Raw genomic sequence first — 17,062 nt, 5'->3', positions numbered from 1 at the left:
TATTTTTAGGAGTTTCTTATATATTAACCCCTTATCAGATACACGATTTGAAAATATTCTCTCCCATTCTGTGTGTTCCCTTTTTACTCTGTCGATAGTGTCCTTTGATGCACAAAAGTTTTTAATTTTGATGAAGTCCAATTTATCTATTTTTTCTTTTGTTGCCTGTGCTTTTGATGTCATAGCCAAGAAATCACTGCCAAATCCAACATCAAGATTTCCCCCTATGTTTTCTTCTAAGAATTTTATAGTTTTAGCTCCTACATTTAGGTCTTTGATGCATTTTGAGTTAGTTTTTGTTTATGGTGTAAAGTAAGGGTCTAACTCCATTCTTTTGCATGTGAATATCCAGTTTTTCAGCACCATTTGTTGAAAAAAACTGTCCTTTCCACATTGAATGGTCTTGGTACCCTTGTCAGAAATCATTTGACAATACATGTGAGGGTTTACTTCTGGGCTCTCTATTCTATTGCATTGGTATATGTGTCTGTCTTTATACCAGCACCACACTGTTTTTATTATCATAGCTTTGTATTAAGTTTTGAAATCAGGAAGTATAAATCCTCCAATTTTGTTCTTCTGTTTCAAGATTGTTGTGGGTTTTCAGGGTCACTTGAAATTTCATATGAATTTTAGGATGGATTTTTCTATTTATGCAAAGACCATCATTGGGATTTTGATAGGGATTGCACTGAATATGTAAATTGCTTCGGGTAGTATTGACATCTTAATATTAAGTCTTCTAATCCATGAGCATGGGCTGTCTTTCCATTTATTTAGATCTTATTTTAATTTCTTTCAGCAAGGTTTTGTAGTTTTGTTTTTGTTTTTTTGCTGAGGAAGATTGGCTCTGAGCTAACATCTGTGCCCATCTTCCTCTTTTATATGTGGGATGCCTGCCACAGCATGGCTGGACGAGCAGTGTGTCTGTCTGCGCCCAGGATTCGAACCTGCGAACCCTGGGCCACTGAAGCAGAGCATGCAAACTTAACCACTACGCCACCAGGCCAGCCCCCTTTGTAGTTTTCATTGTACAAGTCTTTCACCTCCTTGGTTAAGTTAATCCCTAAGTATTTTACTCTTTTTGACGCTGTTGTAAACGGAATTGTTTTCTTAATTTCCTTTTCAGATTGTTCATTGTTAGTGTATAGAAATGCAACTGAGGGCCGGCCCCGTGGCTTGGTGGTTAAGCGAGCGCGCTCCGCTGCTGGCGACCCGGGTTCGGATCCCGGGCGCGCACCGGCGCGCTGCTTCTCCGGCCATGCTGAGGCCGCGTCCCGCATGCAGCAACTAGAAGGATGTGCAGCTATGACACACAACTATCTACTGGGGCTTTTGGGGGAAAAAAAAGGAGGAGGATTGGCAATAGATGTTAGCTCAGAGCCGGTCTTCCTCAGCAAAAAGAGGAGGATTAGCATGGATGTTAGCTCAGGACTGATCTTCCTCACAAAAAAAAAAAAAAGAAAGAAAGAAAAACAGGCACAAAGGTTTTGGACACTGAAGGCCAAACAGAAAAGCTCACTGTGTCTGCAGGACTGGCTTTGGTGAAAACGTAAGGTACAAAGAAGGCCAATAGGTAAAGTGAAAAGCCTACAGCTCAGAGAGGGTAAGGGGGTTAACACAGAGTTATGGCCAGGCAGCTCCATCCAGTTTTCTTATCCCAGGTGGCTGTCCAAGAGCACTCCAGCCCTGACATGGGTGTGTTTATGGAGTTCAGCTGCTGGGCCAGGTAAGGGATAAGGCTGCCTTCTCTTACCTGGAGCAGTCAGGGTGGAACCGGAGGACCCACCCCCACCTCCAATCCTCTGGTCAGCTGCAGGGGGTTGAGACTCACAGGCTGGACTCTTGCTGTATGGCACAAGAGCCCACACAGGCACTTACCTGACAACTGCCAAGGGGCTCCCTGAACCATCTAGTGTGTCTCTCACCACTGTCCTGTGACATAAAGCAGGACAGGTCCCACTTTACAATCGTGGAAACCAAGGTGCAGAGAGGTGAGTAACCTGCTGTCAGTCAGGCAGTCAGGGCTCAACCAGAGAAGCAGAATCAGTAGGGGATATAGATATATTTATATAAATAGGGGATATATATGTGTGCGTGTGCGTGTGTGTATGTATACAAAGATAAAAAAAGATTTAGGGGCCAACCAGGTGGCATAGTGGTTAAGTTCGCACGCTCCACTTCAGCGGCCCAGGGTTCCCCGGTTCAGATCCTGGGCACAAACCTATGCACTGCTCATCAAGCCATGCTGAGGCGGTGTCCCATATAGAGCAACTAGAAGGATGTACAACTATGACATACAACTATCTACTGGGGCTTTGTGGAGAAAAAAGGGAAAAAAGGAGGAAGATTGGCAACAGATATTAGCTCAGGGCCAATCTTCCTTAAAAAAAAAAGATTTAGTACAAGGATTTGATTTAGATGATGACGGGGGTCTGGTTAGTCAAGCCCAAAATTCCTAGATAGGGCAGGCCACCAGGAAGGGCAGGCTGGAACTCTCGGACACAGGCTGATGGCCTGCCCTATACATAAATCTCAATTGCCACATCATACCATGGACTACCATTGCCCTCCTTACCACTGGAAATAGAATCATCAGTGCCTTTAAATCCAATCAAATTAGGGGGCTGGCCCGGTGGCATAGTCGTTAAGTTCACACGATCCGCGTCAGCAGCCCGGGGTTCACAGGCTTGGATCCCAGGCACGGACTGATATACCGCTTGTCAAGCCATGCTGTGGCGGCATCCCATATAAAGTAGCAGAAGATGGGCACAGATGTTAGCCCAGGGCCAATCTTCCTCAGCAAAAAGAGGAGGATTGGCAACGCATGTTAGCTTAGAGCTAATCTTCCTCACACACACACGGACACACACACACACACACACACACAATCCAATCAAATTAGAGAATAATTCCAGAAAACCTGGAACCAATGCAGAAAACTCATCCTTAAGATTCTGTTCCTCTAGAACCACTTTCAGTACCAGAATCCATATCAGTCAGGGTCCGACCAGAGAAGCAGAACCAGTAGGATATATATTAGGAGATTTATTCAAAGGAATTGACCTAAGGGATTGTGGGGGCTGAACAGACAAGTCTGGAATCTGTAGGGAAGGCCATCAGGAACTCTGGAACTCTCAGGCATGGGCTGAAGCTGCTGTGCACAGGCAGAATTTTCTCTTCATCAGGGAAGCCTCGCTATGCTCGTAGGGCCTTTCAACTGATTGAATCAGGCCTACCCAGATTATCTAGGATAATCTCACTTGCTTAGTTAATTGCTTATGGACTTTAATCACATCTACAAAATACCTTCACAGCACACCCAGATTAGTGTCTGATTGAATAATGGAGACTGCAGCTAGCCAAGCTGACACATCCATTGACTGCCCCCCGGCACATAGCCCTCTAACAGTTTGGTGACTCTGGACCAGCCTCGCCCTCTCCCACCCTTACCCTCAAGCTGCTGACAATCTAAATGGAGACATGAGGAACCTCAGGAGTGGGGCATCCCATCTGCCTAACTTCAAATCAAACTGCACTATCAGTGCCTGGGCACTTTTAAAAAATTGAAGTAAAATTCACATAACATAAAATTAACCATTTTAAACTATACAACATTCACAAGGTTGTATAACCATTACCTCTATCTAGTCCCAAAATATTTTCGTCACCCAGAAGGAAACCTCATACCCATTAAGCAGTCATTCCTCATTCTACACACCCCATCTAGGCATTTTTAAACCAATATGGGAAGCAACGTTATCAGGCATCATCAGGGAGAACTTGGACTTGTAAAGCTTGCCGCCTTGCTAATCTGTTGGGGCAGAGATGCCCTCTTTGGTGGGCAGGGCCTGAGGCCAGCTACTCTTTCACATTGTTGGGGCTGTAGTTGGGTTTGACAGCTTCCGCAAGCTCTCGTGCATACATCTCATATCTGCCCGTCATCTGAAAGCAAAATATGAACTTTAGAGGTTCCCATTTTATAAACACCCTTCATTTACTTGCCACCATGTCTTGCCACTAGAGGGCAGCCACGGGACAGGAATGCGACAAGAAGGCTGGTCGACAGGACAATTTCAGACTATCATATAGAGAAATGACCCCTGTGTGACCTCTTGGCACTGATTCCCGTGCTGCGGTGAAGACCACGGATGCTGAGGTGAAGACCACGGATGCTGAGGTGACTCACACATCCCGGCCCCTCCTGCTGGAAGACCTCTGAGAGCTGTCTATCCAGAAGGTGTGGCCTGCCTCAAGGAAGGAGGGAAGAGGACTTTCCTGTGGTCCTGCAGAACCCAGAAGAGCAGCCTACAGCCCAGAGAAGGGAGTGACCCGCTCCAGGTCACCAGCCAGGAGTGGCATCAGCTGGGATTTGCACCCTGGTCTCCTGGTTCTGGGTCTAGAAGTCTGTCCACTCCATAGGACATCATCAGGGACACAGACGGAGGCTGGGAGAGGGTGGGGGTGGGGCTGGAAAGCCCACCCAGAGCACTCACACCCCCGCATTCCTTCCCTCCCACCTTCCCAAAGCCTTAATAGGAGCTCATGCCCATCACCATAGGTTGGGAAGGCTTCTGCTTTCAAAAACTTACTAATGAGAAAACATTCTGTTATTGGTTCCAATTTCTAATTGTGCAGAATCCTGCATTAACCTGAGTTTCCCAAGAAGAGGAGAGATGGGCCAGGAGACTTTCACTTGGGCAATGCCTTGTTTGTCTGACAAGGATCTGCAACTCAGGGCATGTACCCAAGGACCCACATCAGGTAAATGGGGCAGCGGGCCTGGAGCCCTTGTCTGCTGGATCAGAAGCCCTGGTTTCTCTCAGACATGCTGCTCAGTCATTCATTCATGACAGTGTGACATTCATTTGCATGTATGATTTGCTTACAAATGGGTGCTGATTTGATGGAAATACTGCCGGACACTAATACAGCAAACTCCATCTGCATCCATGATGAGATGCCATATTCTAGGGGGTTCCAGGCCATGGCTGCCACCACCCTATTCCAGCAGACGGGCACCTACACTCCTCTCATGACCCCTGGTGTCATAGGCTGTTATTAGATCTCAAAGCCCACTTGGGATCCTCGAGTTAAGTCTCTCATTTTACAAGCAGAAGGGGCTTGCTTAAGGTGACCAAGAAGGTGGTGGGAGAGCCAGGCCTAGATTCTATTTCTCTGCATGACCCATTTCCCTCTATTGTCAAGGCCTAGACTGCAGGGCCTGGTCACAGCCAGAGCCAGACACACACATTTATCTTGTGATAAGTGCGAATGCCTGGGAAGGAAAAAAGGATTAGAGAAGCCAGTCCACTCTATTCTCTGGACAAATGAAATTGAGATTAATTTGTTTGAAGGCGCCCAGAATCTAAATCAGATGAGAGGAGACTTTATATATTGAGGCCTGCTGCCTGGGCATCACCGACCCATGGGTTCCTCCCCTGCACACCAGCCCTGGCTGGGCTGCAAGGGGCCTGCAAGGAGGCAGAGACCCGGCCCTCTGCTCAACTCCGAGCCTCACGTGGGCTGTCCCCGAGGGCAAACCCAGCAACTGCTGTTGGCAGCCCTGAGAGCGGGATGGGGGCCCAAGGAGAGGAGCAGGGCAAGAGCAGGGGACTCATGGACCCACCTTGAAGTTCCAGCTGTCATTCATCTGCCGGCAGAGGTTGAGGTTGAGCTCAGCAACCAGCAGCCCGTCCTGGTTGCGGGAGAGCCCAGGAGTGCGGCTGCTGTCAGGGGCTGCCACATAGCTCGAGCCATAAAAGTAGCCGAAGTCCTGGTGAGCTTCGAAGGAGCAAAGGAAAGAAGCCGTGAGCTTGTGCAGACATATGGTGGACTTTGCAGAGGGGCAGGCACATCAAGGGACAGTTAGGACAAGGGTCCATGCCACCCTCCCCAGCGTCTGCCAAATGCTGAAGCCCCAAGCACCTGTCTCTGCCCTCAGGCCTGAAGGCCCAGCAAGTTGCTGCAAAAGTCACCCTCACAGCCCTCACTTATGCCCCCAGGAACATTTCTAAAGGTCACCCTTGTAGAGGTATTGGCCCTTCGCTCCCCACATCAACCACCCACAGCCCAAGGGAGTCACACGGCTCTGCAGGGCTTCCTGTTTGACCCCTTCTTGTGGGGGCCCCACACAGCAAGCTGGAGGCTCTATCCTCACTTGCCTTGCCAGCTATTTCCCCCTTCCCCTCTCGCCACACCTCAGTCCCCTCATCAATAAAGTGTGGCTAACAGCCACTCCAAAGGTGTGTAAGGAGCAGGTGGGCGCAGTGCAGGGCCTAGCAGGACACAGCAGGTGCCCATGCACCTCACTTCCCTGCCTCTTCTGCACCTCCATCTGCAGGAGCTAACTGGGATGGGAGATTCTGGAGGCCTCCAAGGCCTCAAGTGGATTGGGGGGAGCTGGAACCCTTTCAGCAAGTGCTTTTCTGGGAAATAGAGCCGCTCGATCCCCTCTGGCTTCCCAGGAGACACCCTGAGCTAGTTCAGATACCTCCTTGGTGAGGGGAGCAGCCCCTCCCTCCCACATTCCCAGCCAGAGAGGTGGGACCAGGGGGCAGTGGATTCCTAGCAAAGGAATCTGGTGGTATCTGCCCTTGGATCAAGGAACCCAAGGCAATCCATGCTGGTACTCTGGGGATGGGTGGACAAGGACAAGGGAGAGGAGGGAGGGAGGTCTGCAAGGTGGATGAAGCACCCCCACTTTCAGGGAGCTCACAAAGGGCTCCCCACATCTGGGTCCATCTTCACACCAGTCCCAGGGGAGGGATGGAGTCTGATCCAATCCCCATTCCATCCTCAGCTGAGGAAGGAGGTGGTCACAAGCCCAAGACTGCCCACCCACACCCCGGGCACAGTCAGCCTCCCACGCTGCAGGCAATAAGGCCGGGAGGAGTCAACTTCCCCGATGTGCAGACACCGCCTGAGGGGCCAACCTGCCCGGACAGAGAAGGGGAAAGTGAGGCCCACTCTTCAACTGTAGCCACCATGGAAATTCATGGAACATACCTTTCTTCCCATCTCCAGAGGTAAACTCATTCGGGAAGTGCTCCTGTGAAATCAAACCAAGGGGAGATACACCTATAGGTGGTACCACCACCGTGTTCACCACAAAGTCGGGCGAGGCGGCGGTAGTTCAAGTGGGGTGGGATGGTCTGGATGCACTGGGCAATCAACAAGGACTTATGAAATGTCCCTGCTGAGTCCCTAGCACTGGGCAAATGCAGGCAGCCCGCAGGGAATTTGACAAGCAAGGTAAAGACCTGGACTTTGCCTCTGAGGAGTTTACAATCTGCTGGGAGGAAAGAGACCCTGCACAGAGTGGTTCTCAGGGCTGCAGAAGGCATCAGAGGCCTGCCTGCGGGAGTCACGACGCCCCGGCCTGGGGTCTGCGAAGGCAGCAAGGGGGTGTCCACACACTGTTTTCAATATTTTCCCCAAAGCCTAATGGAAACTGCACAACAAGCCGAGATGGGGTTACCCAGGCCAATTAAAACACTGAGTTTCTGTATGTTGCCAGAAATTAGATCGACTTAGTGTGGAAACCTTGGTTATCTCAGACTGAACAGAGGCTCTGATTAGAGTATGGCATTGGATTAACAAAAACAAGGAAGAGGATGATTATGTAATAAATGCATTGTGTTTGGTAGTCAGAATCCTTCGGGACACGGGATCAACGGGGAAAAATAAGAAAATGGATACACGGTGGTGATCAGGGAAGAGCCTTTCCAAATGGTTTCAGCTAACAATAAAAAAAACAGAAGAAAATACAGGAAGGACATAGTGATATCTTTAAAAGTAACACACCAAGCCAGTTCCCCCCTTCTGGGACTCTAGGATTTGTGGTATGCACGCAGAGAGGGAGCAGAGAGGTGACGTGTCCCCCAGGGCCAGCAGAGAGCAGCTCCTTTCTCTGTGGCATTCACTGGTCTGAAGAGGCCGGCCCTCCCTCAGCAGGCAGGTTCCACTGAGGCTTATGGCTGTCCCCTCCCCAGCACACCTGATTGACCAAGACTAGGAGCTTGGCCAGACCTTGGGGACCTACCTCGCCCACGCGGTTGATGGCACAGGTGAAGCAGTGATTGGCAATGGCTGCATTTCTGGCCTCGATTGGCCACATGGACTCACTGTGAGAGAGGAACAAGAAGAACCAGGTTGCTGACTTCCCAGCCAGACTCGGTGGATGCTTGGCCTGGAGCTGCAGCCGGCTGCCGGCCTTCTCCGGCCTACAGTGGGGACAGCTAGGGAGACTTGTGCCCGTGGGTGACTCCAACCCACAAGTCCTCAGCTTGTCCCATGCTCAAGCCTAAGCAGCCTTTTGGGGAGGGCCTGCTGCAGACAGAAGCAGCCCTGGATCAAAGCCTCACCCTGACTCAGTTTCCTGTTCTGAAACTTCCTCAAAGGGAGATTGTGAAGACCGAAGGACCATGCAGATGAAGCTTGGGGTGGGGAGGGTGCTGCGTGACAGGAGCTCCCTAACTGCTACTTCTCACTCCTTCCCTCCTCCTGGGTCGGGTCAGGAACCCACCTTCCGGGCTGGGCAGAGCCTCACCTGATAAACATCAGAAGGGGGCTGCAGAAGGGGGCTAGGCACCTGCAGGCATGTGCACGGCCCTACAACGGCTCTCACTGCCTGCCTCAATCCCCACCCTGCTGTGTTGCCTTACAAAGCAGTCTCCACAGGGGGAGATTTCAGGCCAGGTAAACAGTAAACCTGAAAGGAGTTTTGGTAATGGTGGGTGGGTAGATTCTGCAGCAAGTGTCACCTCCCCTGAGCCTGTCTCCATTTCCCAGCGCTTTCCTGTTTGCCTCTTCTGAACCCTGAATCTCTAAGCACGGGCTCCCTAGTTCTCTTACTGCCCCAGGAAAGAGGCACCCCACAGACACAGCTGAGCTGTGGGCCTTCCTCAGTCCAGCACCCACAAAGGGGAGGATGTGGTGGGAAACCTCGTCCCACCCAGAGACCCTGTCCTTTTCCACCCCACCAACTACAATGTGCCATGGAACTCAGTGGGCCTTCTTGTCACTAATGATCTCTTGTCTGAGGAAGAACATCATTAAGATTCTGGATTGACAGCCATAATGCCCACTTAGAAACACTGAGTGACTGGGAGCAAAATGCCCAGGAATCTTCCTTCCTGTCAGCATGCACCTGGTTTAAACCAGGGAGTAGGTGGAGGGGGCGGGTGCTTGTCACATGCCTAATTCTCAGGAGGATTCACGAGTCTGGAAAAAAAAATCACAGGCTTGATTAAGGGGACTCATTTTGCTGCTTTTTTCCCCCCAGCTGCTAAGCCAAGCTGACAAAACTTTTAAGAAAGGATTTTTACAGAAACACACCCACCCGTAAATGACATTTTCAGGAATTAAATAGACAGTTGCAGGGCGAGTGCCACAAAGCATCTTTCTTGCAATTCTCCAGGACAGGCGTGCTGCATGGGACTCAAACCCACAGCTGGCACTAAACTTAGGCTCTTAAAACCAGCAAAGGGAAGGTCTGAGAGCCCACCACCTGCGGAAATCGTGGGGAGCCCGATGGGGGTGTGGGGACATCTGCCATATTCCCAGGGCAGTGTACACAAGCCCCTAAAAATAGTCACAGTGGGAAGGCAAAACGCAGCGTGGAGATGGGACGGCGACAAGCTAGTTAACACACACGTGGCAGAAATCTTCGACCACACGGGCTGCACAGATTGTCAGGATGACTCAGTTCATCAGAAAGCACATTGACTCCATTGTGTGCTCAGACCTGTGGGACCCCAGAACGAATGAGGACACCCTGCCAACCCACAGTGCACGTGTATGTGGGGGGGGGGTCACGGGGGCGGGTCTGATACAGGGGCGGGAGATGCCAGAGAAGGGGATGGATGGTTCCGGAAACTGTGAGCCGATGCTTGTGTGCAGCTGGTGGGGATTTGCCCAATATGTGCTTAAAAACATTCACCATCAATTCCACAAATGATCATTTATCCTTTTAAGAAACTCATCCAGAATCCCACCAACCTAATAAACCACCTGTTGTAATTTTTCCACATTCCATGACCATCCTTGGCAAAAAATCTTTACAGAGTTCCGACAATAGCCTGGAAACATCTTTTTTTGCTCATAGGCTTTTGTCATGATGCTGCATTATCTTCATGATGACTCGTTTTTGTGGCTGTACAATAACCCATGGAAGACACGGGCTGAAATTTACCTAACTCTGACATGTCTCACTGCCAGCTTTTCTCTTATTATAAATAACGCTGCCAGAAACATCTTCATGTGTATGGCCTTTTCCTCCTCTTTTATTTTTATTTTTTTTTTCATAATTTTATTTATTTATTTTTCCCCCAAAGCCCCAGTAGATAGTTGTATGTCATAGCTGCACATCCTTCTAGTTGCTGTATGTGGGACACGGCCTCAGCATGGCCAGAGAAGCAGTGCGTCAGTGCGCGCCTGGGATCCGAACCCGGGCCGCCAGCATCGGAGTGCGCGCACTTAACCGCTAAGCCACGGGGCCGGCCCTCCTCCTCTTTTAGATTACTTCTTCAGGCTAAAGTTCTAGGAGCTTAATTACCTGGTCAAAGGGTGTGAACATTTTAGGAGCTCATGAAACATAGTGCTTTTCGAAAGACCTGTTATCGTTTTAATTGCCAGCCTCATCACACCCTTGAAAGGCGCAAGAGTTGGACAATTGTTGGCTGAGGAAGGAAAATTGATAATTTTTAATAAGCCTAAAAGGCTGCTGAGGACATAAGCAGTTATGTGGCTATGATATCGAGGTGCTTCTGTTTGCTTAATGGGGGCTAATAAAAGCCTGAGGGAGTGGGCTTGGGGAGGTGACCATCTGAGTCCAAGGCCACAGCTGTGCCTGCCCAGGCTCAAGAGCCAGTTCAGGCCCAGATGCCCAGGTGCCGGTTTCAGGCTCCTCTAGAGACCCCTGAGGGGAGATGGAGCTTGCTGAATGTCTTATACACGGCCTGCAGGAGGGGGCTGCTCCAAGGGGTGGCCCAGAGGTTCTTCCCAGGCCTATGGCTAGATGACCAGTAATCATCCCACATCAAAACCACCAACAGACGCTGTCATAGTGACCAGGGTGCCATGAGGCCCGGGGAGATTCTCTGAGGGGAGATCCAGGACCTGGTTTTCCCTTTCTATCCAACAGCACCCCTCTGGGACACAGACAGGACCTTCAGGTGCATGGATGGGTGGGGTGGCAGGGGACCTGAGGTAGCAGATGGGGTTTGTGTTCTGCCTCCATAAGGGACCTGCTCTGCAAATCAGAATGCTGAGGGGATGTCACTCTTGAGAAGGGGGCACCATGCTTAAAAAAAAGGTAAATGTCACATTCTGACATTCAGAAGAAATTTGACTGAGTCAAGAGCAAGGACAAGAGTGACACGTGTGGGCCAGCAGGGAACTCAAAGCGGCCCCCCAGGACTCCCCCAGCTGCCCCCCACAGAGGGACCAGGGACACTCCCCTCCCCACCTAGCCCCCCGCCCAGCTGTGGCCCTGGCAACCAGGACAACAGAGGGAAAGCCAGTACCTCCCGATCCATGAATCCTGCTTTGGAGGAAGTGAGCTGGGGAGAAAGATATTTGCACACCAATTCCTAGAGCTCTGGTACTTGCTAATGATGCAAAACTGGAAACCACCCAAAAGCTCAGCCGTTGGAGAAGCGAGAAGCTGTGGAAGTGCAGTCATGCTGGGTCATCTTAGCCCGCCTGCCACTATTCAACGAGGGGCCCCAGAAGTCCTGCCAAGAAGCTCAAGGGCTGCCAGGGCCCACTCCACTGCCTTGATCAGAACAGTTTTATCTATTTCAGGATTAGGCTAACACCTACATACACGTTAGGTGTTACAAGAAGAAAACACTTTATGGGTTAAAAACAAGTTTCAGAGCCACTTGACGGATCTGTTAAGGACCGTTTCGGCTCCCACTCCCTCATTCGCTCCTTCTCTCCTCCAGCTGTCTGCCCTCCACGTGCTGCGTGCTGCAGACACGAGGCTTAGGAAGCCTGTCCCACTTTCAGGAGGACAGTGGCTGTGATCTGGAGGGGAGCTAAGGCTGGCCAGGCACCTACCATGCTCTGGGCCCTTTAGAAGAGGAGCTTTTATGAATCCTGACAACCTTGGGGGTGGGGGATGGGATTAGTATCACCTCAGTGTTCAGAATCACAGCCACGGACAGTATTTTACAGCAGAGCTCCTCTTTAGGGGGGATTGTAATTGACATTTTGAGTATTTTTTTCATGGAAAACTTGGTTAAATATACAACACACAATCCCAGGGCTCAGATATGTTAGATGTCCTGGTGGTCACTCCTGCCTGCTGCAGTTTACCAAGCCCACCTCTGAGCCCCGCAGCCTGGCCACAGACCTGGGATAGCAGGGCCCCAAGAACCCTCCCAAATCCTGCCTGCTGAGCGACCTGAGTGCTCCGATGGTGGCTGAGGGGTTGAAGACAATCTCGGCCCCATTGATGCTGTACATGAGCCAGTTGAGGGGGTGGTGCCGCCCGAAGCAAATGTTCACCGCAATCCTCCCGAACTGAGTCTGGAACACGGGGTGGCCCAGGTTTCCCTCCACGTAGTAAGTCGACTGAAAAACATAGGGCCGGATAGTGAAGCCTCTGAGCTGTAAAATTTCCCTTTCCTTAGACTTGACAGGAAAAAGGAACTAGCACCAGTACTCCAAAAGCAATACTCTTCGGTGTGACTCCAAGTCTCAAAATTTCAATATGCTCAAAGAAAACAAAAAGCCAAAAAAACCCCCAGACACAGTAACTACAAGCCAACCCAAAGGGAAAGCACCGTGGCTTCAGCATTTACCCACACTTTCTTTTGTGATACGTCAAAAAAACCCCCAAAGCAACTGCCCACAGTACTTCAAGCATCCATTTTGGTTATGGTACAGCCAAAGGCTGAGGTCTGGTCAATGTTAACATGAGCTGGTCAATGTCCTCACCAACCACATGTCCCTGTAAAGAACGTCAGAGCTGAAGGGACCAGAAGCTCACCCAGAGCAACCCTTGCCTGCTCGGGGGACGACACTGTAGCCTGAGTTGGCACGTGACTTGCCCAGCTGAAGAAAGGCAATCTGAGACTAGGACCCACACCCTGGAAGTGCTCTTTTCCACAAAGCTCTCTGGGCAGCCTGCCCAGGGCTAAGGACGTCCCTGCAGGGCAGGCAGGTGGGACACAGTCCTGCCATCCCTGCCTCTCCACCTGCCCCCTCAAGGTGCTGGCCCTAGGACATTTTCATGGACAGCACTGAGGGGTGGGTAGAGAGCAAATCGGGGTCCCAAATAGATCTGTTCCCAGAGCATTTCACCTCCTCCCGTTAATTTCAAAATTCACCAGGGTCAGGCAGCAACCAGGACGTGCACACTTGGTGGAAACAGGAGCAGATCCTGATGTGTTGAGACAAGCACTTCACCATCTGCAGGGAGCTAAAGATTAATCCCAGGGCAAACAGGTGAGGGACATGTCTTCCCGCCCCCACCTCCAGCTGTTACTGAGAAACACCAGGTTCTTTCTCTCCAGGGAACCTCGGCTAGCTCTACAGATCCTTTCTGGTCCGCCTGACCAGACTAAGAGTGGCTGGGACCTCCACAATCAGGGAAGGCAGCGAAGGACTGGGGACAACACATCCTGAACAACTATTTATTGCAGATGAAGTTCAGATTTCATATATTAGGTATAAGGTGCAGTTCATTTCCCTCATTCAAATGTCCACCCCCTCCAACCTCCCCAACCCACGAATTGGCATTAACCAATCAAAACAGCTCCCCTGACTTATACCCTGCTCATGGGCATGAAGCCCCACATAACACAAAGGTGCACAGACATGCACATTCACCCACTGTCACCTAACACATGGATATAGCTGGCTCAGACCCCATGTGAGCCACGGACAAGGACCCCTACCCACCAAACAAGGACTAGGCTGTGATAGGCGAGGAGCTCAAAGCCTGAAAGGGGCCACAGGAATCATTTCACATTTGTGCACTATTTATTTTAAAGATTTTATTTATTTATTTTTTCCCCCCAAAGCCCCAGTAGATAGTTGTATGTCATAGCTGCACATCCTTCTAGTTGCTGTATGTGGGACTCGGCCTCAGGATGGACGGAGAAGTGGTGCCTTGGTGCGCGCCCGGGATCCGAACCCGGGCCACCAGCATCAGCACTTAACCACCAAGCCACGGGGCCGGCCCTGCACTATTTATTTTAGTCTTAATTTATACACTATTTACTTTGAAAAAGAATTTCAGGAAGCCAAATCAGATTATATTAAAAAAAAGAAAATACCCCTCTGTGCTAAAGGTGTTTGGGACTCACCTGGAGTCCCACCTGAATCTCATCTGCCCGTGTGATGTGGGGTAATGGCAGGGGCCCCTGAGCACTGGCGGCACACTGTGTTGCAGCGTTGAGTGACATGACCTGATCTGACGCAGAACTCCCCTCATAGAAAGGCCCACAGACATCTGCATACAGAAAGGCAAGCTAGCTGGGCTGGTCGTCTGAGGGGCAGCTCACCTCGTTGAAATCTCCCACTCTGGGGATGTGGTTTTTCCTGGTCTTTCCCAGGACCATTCCAGAATTGGAGATCACCACGGCTGTGTTCCACAAAACATCCCCGTGCGCTCCGTCTCGTTCCAGGATGGGGGATATCACCACCATGTCGTGCTTCTTTGCCAGCTGGAAAAATGATGAAAACAGCAGAGTCCTACCTTCAAATCAACTATCATAGTTTTTTTTGTGGGTGTGTGAGGAAGATCAGCCCTGAGCTAACATCCGATGCCAATCCTCCTCATTTTTGCTGAGGAGGACCGGCCCTGTGCTAATATCCGTGCCCATCTTCCTCTGTTTTATATGGGACACCGCCAAAGCATGGCTTGACAAGCGGTGCAGCGGTGTGCGCCCGGGATCCGGGCCTGCAAACCCTGGGCTGCCGAAGCGGAGTGTGCGCACTTAACCGCTGCGCCACCGGGCCGGCCCCTCAACTGTCATAGTTTTTTACTGAAGAATGCAATGATCCTACTAAATAACTAGACTTGGTTCAGAGCTATCACTTGCATTTTTTCTTTGGAAGACTAAATGCCAGTGTTGTCCTGTTGCCCAAGCTTAGCGAAATAAGAATAATCATTGTCCTTGTGCACTGTTGGTACAGCTGCTGTGGAAAACAGTACGGTGATTCCTCAAAACGTTAAAAACAGAATTACCATATGATCCAGTAATCCCACTTCTAGGTATATACCCAAAAGAACTGAAAGCAGAGTCTTGAAGAGATATTTGCACACCAATGGTCATGGCAGCACTATTCACAATAGCCAAAAAGTGGAAGCAACCCAGGTGTCCATCGATGGATGAATGGATAAATAAAGTGTGGTATATTCATACAATGGAATATTATTCAGCCTTAAAAAGGAAGGAAATTCTGTCACACTGATGACATGCATATCATCCTTGACATGGATAAACCTTGAGGACATTATGCTAAGTAAAATAAGGCAGTCACAAAAGGACAAATACTGTAGGATTACACTTACGTGAGGTTTCTAAAGTAGTCAAATTCATAGAAACAGAAAGTAGACTGTTGGTTACCAGCAGCTGGGGGTAGAGGGGCGTTGTTTAATAGGTATAGAGTTTCAGATTTACAAGATGAAAAAATTCTAGTGATCTGTTTCACAACAATGTGAATGTACTTAACACCATTGAACTGTATATTTAAAAATAGTTAAGATGGTAAATTTCACATGATGTGTTTTTTACCACAACGAAAAAAAAGAAGAATCATCATTGTACTTCTCATCTATAACAAAAAACCAAGACAAAACTCTTTGACACCAAATTCTTTTTGTCTCAAATAAAAACATCAGTACTTGGTGACCATCAGGATGAGCAGCCTCAGATGGTCATTTGTCCTCAACTCTAACTAGCCTGTCATTACCTCTGGCCTTAATGACAGGAGAGAAGGAGAGGCAGAGTGGGCAGAAGGCAACGCCATAGGTCATAAGGGTGGCCATGGTCCCTGGGCCCTCTCGATTCAGACAGGTGTCTCGGGCACCAGTTCTTGTTCTCACTCCTCCTTTTCTCTTCCTTGGCCCTGGTTCAGCCATGTCATGTGTAGTCAGCTCCTAACCAGTCCCCTTCCTCTTTTTTCCTTAGCACAGAATCAACAGCCTGGTGGATGAGAGATTTTCTCCTATAGCCTGAGAACTATAGGAAAGCTGATGTCTGGAATCACAACTCAATACTGATAGAATCACTATGATTACAGTTCTGCTCAAAAAATCCCTAAAGGTATGTATAAAGTCTGAAATGGGATCTCGGGAAACGAAAGGAGTCCTTTGGCTCGAGGTGAGAATAAGGATAAGTTACCATTTGTAACCTCTTTGAATATTATGGGGTTTTTATTGATAACCACTTTATTAAGATAGAATTCACACAGCATAAAATTCATTCTTTTAAAGTGTGCCATTCAGTGGTTTCCAGTACATTCAGAGTTGTGCAACCATCACCACAATCTAATTTTAGAATATTTTCATCACCCCAAATGGAAACCCCATACCCAATAGCAGTCACTCCCCATCCCCACTCCCCGCCAAGACCCTGGCAACCACCGATCTGCTTTCTGCCTGTGTGCATTTGCCTATTCTGGACATTTCATATAAATGGGATCATACAACATGTATTATGAGGTGTGTGGGTTTTTTTTTTTTTTTTTTGGTGAGGAAGATTGGCCATGAGCTAACATCCATGCCCATCTTCCTCTGTTTTGTATATGGGACACTGCCACAGCATGGCTTGATGAGCTGTGCGTTGGTCCGTGCCTGGGATCCGAACTGGTGACCCATGGGCCACTGAAGCAGAGTGCACGAACTTAATCACTAAGCTACCTGGCCAGCCCCCATGTGTTATGAGGTTTTTTTTTTTTCTTTTGTGAGGAAGATCAGCCCTGAGCTAACATCCATGCCAATCTCCTCTTTTTGCTGAGGAAGACTGGCCCTGAGCTAACATTCGTGCCGATCCTCCTCTACTTTATGTGGGACGCCGCCACAGCATGGCCTGACAAGCGG

General features: G+C 49.5%; 1 protein-coding gene across 1 annotated transcript in view; it reads right to left on the bottom strand.

Moving 5' to 3' along the window:
• Window positions 1-3,028: 3,028 nt before the first annotated feature.
• The window catches only part of UPB1 (beta-ureidopropionase 1), a 30,423-nt gene continuing 16,389 nt past the window's right edge, over window positions 3,029-17,062 (bottom strand). The window contains exons 5-10 of the mRNA XM_004443090.3: window positions 14,520-14,681; window positions 12,413-12,582; window positions 8,045-8,126; window positions 7,009-7,051; window positions 5,630-5,784; window positions 3,029-3,945 (exon numbers count right to left, since the gene is read on the bottom strand). Coding sequence (XP_004443147.1) covers window positions 3,862-3,945; window positions 5,630-5,784; window positions 7,009-7,051; window positions 8,045-8,126; window positions 12,413-12,582; window positions 14,520-14,681 — 696 coding nt within the window. The 3' untranslated portion in view covers window positions 3,029-3,861. The remainder of the gene's footprint in view (window positions 3,946-5,629; window positions 5,785-7,008; window positions 7,052-8,044; window positions 8,127-12,412; window positions 12,583-14,519; window positions 14,682-17,062) is intronic.

Source organism: Ceratotherium simum, chromosome 35, assembly GCF_057802395.1.
Source record: "Ceratotherium simum simum isolate JZ-2026a chromosome 35, ASM5780239v1, whole genome shotgun sequence".
Classification (NCBI taxonomy): domain Eukaryota; kingdom Metazoa; phylum Chordata; class Mammalia; order Perissodactyla; family Rhinocerotidae; genus Ceratotherium; species Ceratotherium simum.
This window is presented reverse-complemented; position numbering and strand designations above follow the sequence as displayed.